General features: G+C 40.1%; 1 protein-coding gene across 2 annotated transcripts in view; it reads right to left on the reverse strand.

Moving 5' to 3' along the window:
* Tmem135 (transmembrane protein 135) overlaps positions 1-13950 on the reverse strand; it is a 200322-nt gene that overhangs the window by 13928 nt on the left and 172444 nt on the right. For both annotated transcript variants that reach the window (XM_036202441.1, XM_036202449.1), the window contains 3 exons: positions 8103-8144; positions 2992-3138; positions 517-586 (listed from right to left, as the gene is read on the reverse strand). In XM_036202441.1, the coding sequence (XP_036058334.1) occupies positions 517-586; positions 2992-3138; positions 8103-8144 (259 nt within the window). The remainder of the gene's footprint in view (positions 1-516; positions 587-2991; positions 3139-8102; positions 8145-13950) is intronic.

Raw genomic sequence — 13950 nt, forward strand, 5'->3', positions numbered from 1 at the left:
AGTGTGGACTTGGGCAATTGTCGCCATCAACACTGAGCCTTGGCATTCCACTTAGGAGCACTGATGTGGGACAGTACCTAAGTTCTACATAACCATTCAGAGATTCCTGCCATCTGAGGTTGTATAACTTGACTCTTATCAACTGAGCCAAAAATCCAGGCTTTGTAAGAATTGACTGTGACCTTTGAAAAGCATCAGAATTGTGAGCACCATTCAAAACTGCAAGACTTGCCACAGATGGTGCCACCTGCCCCAGATATTCTTTCCAGGGCTGGTGATAAGACAGGAGACAGGAGGCAGGAAGTGAAGTTTTGCACTTCCCTTAACGCGGAGCTATATAGGCAGACTCTATTCAGTAAGATAATACCAGAAAAATAATTTAAGTCAAATACAAATGAAATGGCTGCAGAATTAATGTGATCTCTTCTATTTATGTAGAAATTACTACAGAAAAGTTACTTAGGTGTAAAGCCTTCACTGCTGGCAAACAGCAGGTAGACACCTGTATAGACTCACTTTAATGCAGTAGGATATGCAGTTATCTTCATAATGCTTGCAGCACCTGTGCCTTGGTCCATGCTTGCATCTGAAATCAGACCAGAAAAACAACACTAATTATAGTGAAAGTATGTGTGCATATGTATGCATCACTTAGTGTGCCTGTGCATGCATGTGTCTACATTGTGCATGAATGTGTGGCAAATCTACTTAAAATTTTCTTACCAATAAAAGAGAAGAATATCAATTTACCCCTAAATGGTTACAGCTTTTTTTATGACATACAGAAGCAAAGTTAAGAGACTGTCATTTTTATTTTATCACTAATACCTCATACAAAACATGTGATCACAGTTAAAATACCTGCTTGTGGAACAGAAAGACGATACTGGCAATTATTTGCGACTGAATAAGAAAAATATGTATATACTGTCTATATTCACCACCAAATTTTGGGAGCTTTAATTCTCTTATTGCAGAGTATGATGATTTTAAATCATCCGTGAAGTCAGTATTTGAACAAAATCATAATGAGACTGTGTTCCGGTGTAGGAATTTATACTTAATTATATTTGAGAGGAAACATCTGGAAAAGAAACCTGATAAAGTGTCAGAATTCAAAATTCAGTTATTAAAATAAATATGGAAATAGGAATCATGTGGGAACTCCGAGGTTATTTGTGATTTAAGTATAAACCACTTATAGTCTGGTGTTTCATATAAACATTTCTGCCAGGACTACTGTTCTTGTGGGACATTTACTCTATGACCCCTCATTCACCCTCAGCATAAAAATGTAAGTTGACTAATATGCGTCTTGATCGCTCTCATTTTCTTTGAAGGGCTCAAGTTCCAAAGTCAGCAGTCTCTATAACTTCTTCCAGGCTGTTTCTGCTGTGGGAGTACATAAACTCTTCCCTGGGTATAACTAGCTTGTAGAGCAACATTCTGGCTCTGCACCTCTCTGACCCATGTGCTAACTTGTTAGCAAGGTCTTTCAGAAGCCCACTTCTGCACTGCAGCTGGATTATACAGGCAGCCTCTCCTGGCCAAAGGAGACATAAGCCCTTATGTCATGGGAATGATATGCCATATCTGGCCATGTGGAAGTGCTGAGTGATTAAAGCTGGAAGCTTGAACAGAGTTGAACCAGAGAAGTCTGCCTTGTGCAAACCATCACTTTTCATACTTTTAAGTGTCCTCTTCAAAGACAGGTCAGGTTTTGCTACCAGGACTACAAAATCAGCAGTACTGTCATGTGATCTTTCCTCGGTCATTTAGAATAGCTACCAGTGTCATAGAATGCTATTCTCATACTTTTAGCTTTGCTTTTATATAACTCTATAAGTAGTTTCACCTGAGTGGATTACTGTATCTGCTTGGGCAGGGCCTACCATGACCAGATCAGCGATGACCCCAGGAGCCGTGCGCCCTCATCCGTTCACCATGTTCCCCTCTCATTCCTGCTGCAGTTACTTCTGTGACCAGATCAGCGATGACCCCAGGAGCTGTGCGCCCTCATCTATTGGACCCTCTCAGTTACTTCTGTTTAAGGGAAGCTTCTCTTTTCTTCACTCAGGCAACCTAAACTCATTTTCATTTGCTTGGTGAGTTCACTGGCACATCTGTTCCTGCCCTCTACACGTCCTTTCTCTGCTCCTGTCTTCTCTGTGCAGTGTAGAAGACAAAGATACTGAATCCAGCAAAATGTATCATCTATGCCTATACAATCCAACAGGTAATTCTGCACATGCCATTTCATTTACTGTCTACCCCAGGTACTAGACAAGCAAGAATGGTGTTTTAATCACTTGTCCAAAGTCACAGAGCTGGTAGAGGCAAATTAGGAATCAAAGGCAGGCTTTCTGATTCCTTCCTACAAGTGATCCCATTTCTCTCAATGTTGCCTACTAATTCTGTTCTAAAATATCACTGCCATGACCGTTTCATTGGCTGATATCATAATATTAAACCACTAAATTTACTTTATTAACTGTCTATGCTAAAATAAAAATGAATGTTCAAAATGTACAGATTTCTTTTTCTGTATAACATACACATAAATATTTCAGCCCAGAGCCCTAAATATTCTCACTGGTAGAAAATATCCTTTATTTAAAATCTGCTCCTTACTCCTGTATCATCTTGAGTCTCTCAGCAAATATTCCCTCTTCTCCTCAGTCTGACAGCCATGGAGCACAAGCTATGTGTTGACTCCTCCATTCCCAAGCCTCTTTAACTCTGTCCAAGATGAACAGAAAAGGGTTTCAATTCCATGAAACTCTCTATTAAAGGCATGTGATAACACACCATCCCATGAGAAAGAATGAGGAACATCCCCTTGCCATCATGCGCATTTAATAAGCTCTTGTATATCTTTTGCTGGGAACAAAAGAGTAACACCATTACCTGCAGAGGGAAAACACGTCTTAGCACCTACAGAGAGCATCTGAGACAGGGACTGAGTGTGGAGCCCCAGGCCAGAGCACTCACATGGAATCTACAAGCGTCCTAACCAGAGCGATGAGATTCATTCCTCTGGGCTTCCCCCTGTGCGTCTCCCTCTTCTGTTCCACTTTCGAATATGCTGTCTCAGGTGAGTAAGAATGCGTGGGAATCTCTTCCTTCCCTACAATAAACCTGGAGGAGAGAGCATGGGTCAGTCATTCTCACCTCTCTTTGTTCAGTAGGAAAAAAACTGTTTCAATAAAAACACAGTTTAGAGAGTTTTTTTAGTTTAAACATTATTCTCACAATTTACATAAAGTAATATTATACTCTAAAAATATTTTAAAAAATCTGAATTTACTTGATATGCTTATTTTTTTAAATCAAATTGATTAACTACAACATACTACAGGACTTTTATGAGGCACTTAGGGCATTCTTTAAGGTATTACATGCTTTAAATTTTTCGAGAGAAGCAGGCCAGTTTGGATCCACAGGTCAATCACAATTACATAATTGAATTAGTATCTCATTCAGAGTAAAACTAAGTTTATGCCTGATGGCTATTAGGTCCAAACAGCCCCCAACCCCCACTAACTCTGACCAAATAAACACAGAGATTGCTAGAGGATAAACAGGAGCAGACACTGGGCGTTCCTGGGCTACTTGGGAAGCAGTGAGCTTTTTTCTGTCAGAGCCGCTACTTCCCACATTTCCCCTACACTCCAGTGGGGCATCGAGTTCCCTATTAGCACTTATCTAGAACACAGAGCAAAGGTCCTGGCCCTTCCGGCTATTAACTTCCCCCTCACTATTCTAAACTTCCAGGCTGTTTCAGCTTATAGACTCCCTCCCTGTAATCTACCTGTTCCCTTTAAAAACAGCAAGGCTCCCCCACCTTCCCACCCTCTGCACCCCAGGAGACAGTCATGGCAGCTTTGGAGTTCTCCAAATAAATCTTTCCTTTCACCCATAGAGTAATCAAGTTGGTGGTTTCCCCGCGCTCTCGCTTACATCTGTATCTTTATTGATAAGCAGTGGCATTAGGAAAAGTCCTTTGCACAGGAAAGGACTGTAGGTCTCCAGGGCTACAGTGCTAACTAAGCTGGGCAGCAGTGGCAGCAGCAGCAGCACAGGCCTTTAACACCAGGGAGCAAAGGCAGGCAGATCTATGAGGCCAGCCTGGTCTACAGAGTGAGTTCCAGGACAGCCAGGGCTACACAGATGTCTCAGAAAACAAACAAACAAACAAACAAAAACAACAGCAACAAAAAAAATAGTGGTAACTAGAGAATAAAACCAGTAATACTCACCTATCCTCATATCCTTATTATTGTTATTTATTTCAATCTAATTATTTTTCTATAGGAGACGACCATTTGTCAAAACAATGCAATTGAAAATGTTCCTACCATTAGCTACCACTGGAGAAGTGAGCTTTCTCAGAAGTTCCACACTGTTTTGAACCCCATTGTAAGAGTCATTGCTGTTACAAAGAATAGTTGAACTTTCCTAAGGAACCCCCCACCTTCTGAACTTTTGGTAAGTCTATCCATATCTAAAATATCAATTCAACAGAGGATCAATACTACTCCAATAACATTCCGAGACTGTTGCCTGTGGATCAAGATATAAGACACTCAGCTACTTCTCCAGCACCATGTCTGCCTGCATGCTGTCATGTCCCACCATGATGATAATAGACTGAACCTCTGAACTATAAGTGAACCCCCTCAATTAAATGTGTTTTTTTTTTCATAAGAGTTGCTGTGTTCATGGTGTCTCTTCACAGCTCTAGAAACACTATAAAGACAACATGACAGGCACAGTACCAACAAGCATTTTATAAATGGTGTATCATTTGAACCCATACCAACAGTACCGGTACTACACTTCTCATGAGTTAGCATGAGTGACCACCCTGTGCACAGAAGTTACATTGTCAGTGACCACTGACACAGAGCTGTCTGTCTGGAATCTGATGTTTCAATCACTGAGCCATGCCCCTTTCAACACCTGCGCTGACTCATCGCCCAAGGCCCCTCTCCCTTGCCTCTAGCTATTCCAGTGCCTTCTATTCGTATCTGCACAGACAGATCATTTCTCCATAAAATTTCTGGAGGAAGTTTCCTAAAGTACAGATCTGAACTTGATATTCTCACCCTGAGAGAACTTCACCAGCTTATGACCTACTGAGTTAAATGCAAACTCCAAGTTTAACATGTGACCAGTCTATTGTTAACTTCAGTGGGCTGAGAGATTGGTCCCCCTGCAGGTAAGTTAATGCCTTAGTGCTGCTCTTCTTGTGTGGATCATTCTTCCCTACAGGTCTATTAAATATTTTTTTCTGCTTTTAAAAGTCATCCTTCTTCCTTCCATACTGTCAATCACTCTGCTTTTCAGAGGGGGAAATCAAGTCATCAGTGAAATGTACAGCACTTAATTTTTTCTCTTAAAGCATTGGACTTTTCTTTTTTTAACCTAAGTATTCTTTGAAATGTCCCTGCCTTATTCTCTCTTTATTTCTCTCTACAACTTGGAAAGCAACACTGTTAGTTCTGGCTGAAATAAACAAATGAAATCAGGTCCTTCATTTGTAGTACCAGCACAACTGTAATTAACATTGTCCTCTCCACAGACTCTGAGGGCAGACATGCATTTGACTCATTCATCAGTGCATTTTCAACATAGTACACATGTGGGACAAAGTAAAAACATAACTAAATAAATAGTAAATGTTACCTTTATAGCCTATGTATGCTTCTGAAGGTGGATTGCTTTAAAACACGGGTGCTGAATTAGAGTAGTTTTATATTCTAAAGCTTTTTGCTTGACTCTAGCCAGGAGATATTAAACACAGCCGCTTTATGAATGGCTGCAATAGATCAAGGGGACTGCTCCTCTACAAAACAATGTGTTTTCAAGATAGAGTGATTACAACCTACTAAGGATGAGCACTTTCCCCGAGCCCGATGGCTACTGCATCCATCTGCACTCATCTAAATTCCAGAGTGACCAGCATCCTCTATCCATCAGGCATGGAATATCCTTTTCTCATGAAAGCTAAATACTGCCAGGAAGTTATACTTACTAAGTTTGGCCACAAGTATGTTTCTGTCCCTTCCCTTCTGTAATTAATGGTAAATCTTGTATTTTGGGACAGGCTATAAACTCAATGTATGTGGCTATAATAAAAATCAGCCAGGCAATAATGGGAATATGCAGATTAGCAAATCACGCCAGGTAATAATTTAAGAAACTTCCGAGAGCAATGCACATAACCCATTATTTTTACAATAAAACTTGACAATAAGAACAGAATCTCACTTTTGGTACTAGAATTCTGTGCCATCTTTAAATCTCTAAGGTGATCAATGGGCAAGACAGGCAATCTAAAATGAAACCCAACCTGTTTAGTATTAGGACATGTACGATATCAACGCAGTAATTTGCAATGCTTAACAATTTTCTTTAACAAAAATACTTGTAACAATGAATGATTTTCTAGAATATTGTCCAATACCACAGAAAAAGTTAGTGCAAACATTTCAAACTAGATCCTGATTCAAAGTATATGAAGAAGAGATACAAAAATATCTGAAATATCTCAAGATTTTCTAAGGATTTGAGGAATCTTAGGAAAGTGGGGCATAATTTAAGAAAATCATTTTTTTTGTTTTAGCAACTTTTCAGTTTAAAAAGCAGACTTTATCATCTTTTAAGAACAAAGGCAAAACAGTTATTTTCTCATTTATCTCTTGATGAAAAATGTAAAGTGAAAATTTGTATGTGCACCATGGCTTCAGAAGTCTAGTTATCACAGCTTTATATCACAACTTCCACTTAACCCTTCTCTCCCCACAGCCTAGCTGACTGTATCCAGGGCCTCATGCCTTCCAGGAAGGTGCTCCACCACTAACCCCGAAACACTCACACTCACAGGGTAGAGTCAATGTTTGGTTTGTTTTGTTTTTTACATCCCACACCAGCTGCCCATCATGCCATCCAATCTGTGGGTTCGTGCCAACTCCTATGTACACTTAGCTTTTAGGTTGTAATAGAAGGAAAAAAAAAACATCCATTAATCCTCACTTTCTTCCATTTAACACATATTTTTCTCTTGAATCATCCCATTATCCTGCAAGTCCCAGTGCTTATCTTGTCTTCCTACCTCTAGCTCTCTGTCATCCAATGTCCCAAATAATTCTGCTGGACTCACCTTTCAAACTCTTGGTTCTAGAGGCGCCTCCCTCTAGAACCTTTAAGTAGCTCTCTACTACCCACTTATCAAATCCCAATCAGTCTCTCCCCTACCCTGAACCTTAAGTCTTTGACACTCTGACCTCACCAGCAAAATCTATCTTTATATTCCCCAAGAGACACTTTTATTTAAATCTACGAACAGTGTTCTTCTTCACCCTTCGTTATCTAAAGCTAGGCCTCCACTGTGCAGCCTCTGAAAGATGGAGAGCCAGCAATCTGAACGCTCACTGTGTGTGAGCCCTGCACTAGAACACCCCATGTGCAAGTTCCTCTGATCCTCAGAGTACCATATAAGACAATCTTTTAGACCTCCTAGCACTGAGGCACACCCTAACTTTTCTGTCTACTACTTGCAGTGAATGCCATACTACCAGACTTCACTAGGCAAGTACTCTATGGACACTGAAAAATAAAATAGGGAGTGCTTAATGACACACTGGGAAAATGTGGGGTTTGGATTTAGTATGTACAGTGAGATGTTAGTGAAACGTTCCATTCAACAGATACAAACAAACTTCACATAGTATTGCAAAAAATTAATTACCTACTTCATGAAAATGCTTTGAGCTATGAAATACAATAATGGTGATAACTAATGTCTACACAGTATATATAATAGGCCAATTACTATGCTAAGAAATGAGGTAAAAAGCAAACACTCTAGGAATACTTAAGATCTACTATGTTTGACAATTGGCAGGTCCTACCCATAACTCAGTTGAAAAAATTACTCAATAAACTATCCACAAAGGCACAGAAATACTATTGTGACTTTTAAAACTGTTGCCAGATTAAAAATTAAGTTAATAAATTTTAATTGAATTTACATACACTCATATTTTTAAAAAGTTAACTTGTACCTTCTTTCAACACAAAAACAGAATGTTACTTACCTAAGTGCAGAAAACGTAAAGCCTTTCAAACCATCTTTGCACCTAAAACAAAAATTTGCAGTCATAAATGACATGGTTAGGAACATAAAGTAGTATATTAAATGGCATTATCTTCCTAGAAATGGTTTACAATGTGGAATCTTCTGGTAGTGACATAAACAATGAGACTGCAGTGAGTCACCTTATTTAAACAACTAGTCTCCTAAAGCCCCTGTGGCACAGGGACATAGCTCAGGGCTCAAGCCTCAGAGCCAAGGTTGAAGACAATCTTCTAAGGGCTCCATCTGGATCTAAAAGGAGAGTAAAACACTCTTCATTCTACCCGATCCCTGGGGGCTGGTTTCCTGTGAAGGAAGACAGCACATCCACTCTCTGAGTATCCTAGGGACATCACGTCAAGGTCCTGACTTCTCTCTCATTGATAGGTGCAGCGCAACAAGGAGCAGAGTGGAGCAGGCACAGAAAGGCTTCAAGTTCATTTTAACATCCCACAGGACCTCTGGGGAAGGCCAAGCAGAACGGGTACATGGGACAGCAATGGAGTGAGACTGGGAGGAGAAGAATCCAAACAGTAGTTCTTGAATATTTCTCATTGCTGCACTGTCGGGACCCTTTATTCATGTTCGTTTGATAATGACACAGCTCTGTAAGTAGGCGTTCATGCATTTTGTACTTGCATGGGGGTTCAAGACCTGCAACAACCTTACCTCACAGTCGCCACAGACTAATAGACTAACAAGACCCAGAATTCCAGGTGTGAGTTAGTGGCAGTGGGAATCTGACTTAAAAATCAAGCATTTCCAGTTCCCATCCTCCTCCTATTGTGTTGTTTTTAACTGAGAAGGATACAAGCTATGTTGTAATTAAGATTCTCAGATTAACAATAAGTACTTAAAACAGACTTAAAGACATTTGTAATACTCAAAAGCTGTTCATGCAAAAATAATTATAGCCACAAAGACCCTTTGGTATATTCAGTCACAAAGGGATTTTTGGATATTTATTATCAAAATCTCTTGAAAAAAAGGAAATATACAAAATAATAGACTACTTTAAAATTTAAAATATATTTTACTGGATGTGACCTAGACTCTTAGAAAATATTTAAGCCATGTGAAGATGTTTTAAAACATTTAAGTATTTATTTTAGTTAAGCAGCATGACAGACTTAGTGGTCATGTTAACAGTAGGAAATGTAACCATATAATTTAGGTACTATACTACATAAATATATACACCGAATGGGCATGAGGGCAAAATAATTTATAAATTAAACTAAAAATGTGTTTGGGCAAATTACATTATTAAACTTCTTAAACTTCTCTTTGTTCATCAGGAGAAAGTATAATTTTAAACCCCTAATCTAGATTGGTGGAGAGGGGAAGGAGTGGGCAAGGGGCCTATTGACTAGGGAAAAGAAAGCAGTAGATCGATTAAAGGATGATGTATATCTGGGAACAAATTTCGGCTTCGGGATGTTATTGTTAAAAGATGGCCGCTCGTCTTTGTGCAGTGTTGAATTGTTAAAAGATTCTGACCACTTCACTGTCTAGTCAGTGAAGCATATTTGTGACCCTGCACAGTACAATTTAATTGCAGACTGAACGTCACAAAGTAGCTTTCAAACGTAATAGTGGAGTACACAAATGAATTTGCAATTTCATTATGATGGTAGTCTGGTTCTTTAGTGGAACCCTGTGGGAAGCACGTCATATTGATAAAGTCTTAACATGTGTTCAAAGGGGACTAATCTTTCTTCCATTCATGGGTATAAAGTTTGTGAAGGTAATTGAGGGTCAAAAGAACAATAAAGTAAGAAGGATCTTTAAAATGTGGCCCCACATTTTGACATTGAGTGTATTGTGGAGGTATTAACCTAACTATGAAACATTACTGAAATCTATGTTAAATGTGAAAGGCATGATATAAAGGTGTCAACAAAGCAGACCCCATTAGAAAGTCCTTCACTTCTATGGCCTGGGTGATTACAATGCAGATCAAACCAAGTCTCCATTAAGTATTTATTCATTGCATATTGGGTATTTACTATGTATAGGAACTGCCTTAGGTTCCATTATGTAGCCGTCGACACAAGAACATCACATTCTCATCTGACACCCACATTGGGAGAGAAATTCAGCAACAATATAAGGCACAGAATAATTGCTGTGGTAAAAATCCAGCCAGGCTGGCAGGGAGGAGCTGGTAAAGAGCCGGGCTTCCTTTTTGTCCAGAATAGGTCAAGTAGAGTCTCTTTAAGAAGGCAAAGGATGATAATCTGATCGGAAACTTTTCAGGAACCCAGGGAGGGCATTTCAGTCTGAAGCAGCAAGTACAGAGCAAGGCTGAGTCCACAGAGCATGAGGACAGACCACTGTGGTTCCTAGACTTGGAGCAGGACAGGGAAGGGGCATGATGGCAGAGAATACAGACAAAATGGAGCGAGTTTTCTACCATGCAAGGAGGCACCTTTGGGCATGGGGAGGAGGACTTTGGAAGGATTTCAGCAGAGGAAGATCTGTCCTAAGTCATATGAGAAGTATTTTGGCTGCTGAGTGGACAGCAGATGATACGAGGGCAGAGTCAGAAGCATGGGGAAGGTGACCATGGACGGAAGAGAAAAGAAGAAGAATGTAAATGTATGTCAAAAGTGAGCTGCCAAAATGTCTTCATAGTTTGAATGTGGGGGTAAGCAAGAGACAAAATTCACCACTTGCTGACAGACCTTTAGCCGAAGCAAAGAGAACACAGTGCCATTTACTAACGTGAGGAACTGTATAGGATTCAGGGAGTAAATGAAATCTGTTTTGGATATTTTAAGTGTGAGATGTGCCTGAGCTGGACGAACAGAGTGTGAAGGATGCAGCAGCTGGCTATGCAAGTCTGGGAATCCTGGAATGTGACTGATTCATTTTTATGTAGTATGGAAATCCAGGAGACTAGATACAACCATAAAGGAAACAGGTATACATGAAAGAATGTCAAGTGTGTGTGTGTGTGTGTGTGTGTGTGTGTGTAATGCCAAAACTCTTTTATGGAAAAAAATCACATCAATTTCTTCAAATAATATCACCCTCCTACAACAGAGTCTCATTTTATTTTCAAGTGTCCCCAAATATAACACATTCAACTCATGTATGCCTAGACTTGCTATTCAGTCTGTGCAGATGATACAACTATAATTCAACCTGAGTTCTACGTTTGCAAGTCTCTGTGCTAATGTAAGATGCAATGAGAAAAAGCATGTAAATACAAAGGAGAAAGGGCTTTCCACCTCTTGTACAAAGGCCTCAGTCAACATGCTGCTCTGATGAAGGTGCGCGGTGTAACTGCACACCACATCCCGGGAAGCATGGAGGTGACTAGAATAGCAAGCATTCTTGACCACATGTCCAAATGTTGAGTTAGATGTGCAAATAACAGTAAAAGGAACAATTCTGCACAGAATGATTTTTCTCCCCCATGCTCACATGATTCCTGTGAAATTACTTCCCTGAGATTTTGTGATGTTCATTACAACATTGCACCAGAAGATGTCACTAGAGAACCATCCCTGGATGAACTTATACCTAGGAAGCAACCTTTTTGTCAAGCTTTCCTCTAAATAGACATTTTACAGGGAATTCAGAATGTCACTAACAGAAAGTTATATTATGCTTTGTTAAGTAAATAGTCACGATATTTAAGTTTTGCTGTTCTGTTTCTAAGGTCTGTAAGCTCACAAAACTTAAACACTCAGTGCTCCACTCCTTTGCATGAAACTGGATTGCTGCCAACTGCTGCTGCTGCTTAACTCTGTTCTCCAGGAAACCAAGAACAACGAGAAAGAACAGCAACGAAAGTTCTGTCTGCTCAGTTTCCAACTACTGGGTGAATGCAATCAATATAAAATATTTTCTAAGTTTCATTTACAATATTCCTTCAGGAACAACGAATAGCATAAGAAAATCTTGTTATTTATAAGGTTATAGACACTAATCATGATTTCTTAACCAATCTTGAGAGAGCTTCAAGGCACACACAACACTTCCTTGTCTATTCTGGTTCAGACTCACTGAATAGTATCCATGAAACCAAACTGCTGGCTAGTAGTAACACTCTACCTTAATCCACTCAACGATCATTAATTGAGCATCTACTATACAAGGCCACTTACTGATAGCCTGGAGACTGCAGACAGCCTTACATAGTGCCTTAAGTACTCGAATCATCACTTGAAATCTTAGAATTCTCTAGTATTTTATATCAGCTCTAAATTATCTGCCTCAAGGTCCAGAGGGTGCCTGGACTGGTCTACTCTGGTGCCCGGTCTAGCGAATAGCCTATCTGTCATCACAGAGCCTTTGTCCAGTGACTGATGGAGGCTGATGCAGAGATCCAAAGCCAGGCATCAGGCAGAGCTCTGGGAATCCAACTGATCAGAGAGAGGAGGGATTCTGCAGGTGAGGGATGTTGAGCTCATGATGAGAGGACATGCAGAGATGACCGGCCACCCTAGTGTAAATACATGAACTGTGAACTGGTGGCTGTGGAGCCCCCATGGGACTGGACTAGGACCTCTGGGTACGGAAGATGGTTGTTTAGTTTGAATTGTTTGGGGGGCACCCAGGCAGGGGGATCAGGATCTGTCCCTGGTGCATGGGCAGGCTTCTGGAATCCGGTGCCTGTGGTGTGATGCCTTGCGCAGCCTTGGTGCAGTGGGAAGGGGCTTGAACCTGCCTAGACTCAGTGTGCCCGGGCTCCGCTGACTCCCCATGGGAGACCTCGATTTAAGGGATGTGGGGATGCTGTGGGTGGCTTGGGAAAAAAAGGCTGGGGGGTTAGGAGGAGGGAGGAGGGGGGAACTGTGGGTGGTATGTAGAGTGAGTAGAAAATTTCTTAATAAAGAAAAATGAAAATAAATAAATAATCTGCCTCACAGTAACTATGTGCAAGCACAAATAAAGATGGAAAGGGAAAGACAAATTAGATTTAAAATGGCTGTGCACAATGCTAATTCTTGAAATATTTTATTTTGATAGTATTAATGACTACTGGTATCAAAAATAAGTTACTTTATTTTATGGAAGCATTTAAAAATTACATTTTAGTGGCCTGTGTGCGTGTGTGTGAATTCCATAGTGCACATGCAGAAATCAAAGGACAACCCTCAGGAGTAGGATTCTCTCTTTTCTCCAGGCGGGCCCTGGAGACTAAACTCAGGTCTTGAGTCTTGGTGGCCAGAGCTTTTGCCCACTGAGCCATCTCTCCAGCCCACAAACAAAATTGTTTTTAAAAGAAACTACTCAGAATTCAAATGTTAAGATTTTTACTGGTGCTATGGAAAGATGACCAATGATAATAACAGTTATGTATCATCGAAGTTTTGAATTTTTTAATTGCTGTGTTATTGGTACCAAAATCACAGATTGATTTGAAATGAATCCAACTGAAAAATTTAAAAGTCAAAAGAGAATAAAGGTCAACTTCAATACCTCAAATTTAGGGCATAACTGTCCTCAATGTAAAGAGAACTCATGGCGCTGGGGAGAACTCCCTGGTTTAGTGCACTTGTTGCTGTTGCAGAGGTCCTGGGTTCAGTTCCTGGCAGGAATACAGTGGTTCGAAACCATCCAGAACTCCAATTCCAGGGCATTCAACCCCCTTTTGTGACCTCCATGGGCACTAGGCACACATTTGGTGCACATACATACATGCAGGCAAAACACTCAAGACATAAGTCAGTAAATCTAAAAAATGCAATTTTAGGTAGTTTGTTTTTAATATGAATCAACTTTTTTAATCCAACAAAATAATAAAAAAGGTTTGTAGTTCATGTTCCCAAGTCATTTTCAAAATTAGGACTATA

Source organism: Onychomys torridus, chromosome 1, assembly GCF_903995425.1.
Source record: "Onychomys torridus chromosome 1, mOncTor1.1, whole genome shotgun sequence".
Classification (NCBI taxonomy): domain Eukaryota; kingdom Metazoa; phylum Chordata; class Mammalia; order Rodentia; family Cricetidae; genus Onychomys; species Onychomys torridus.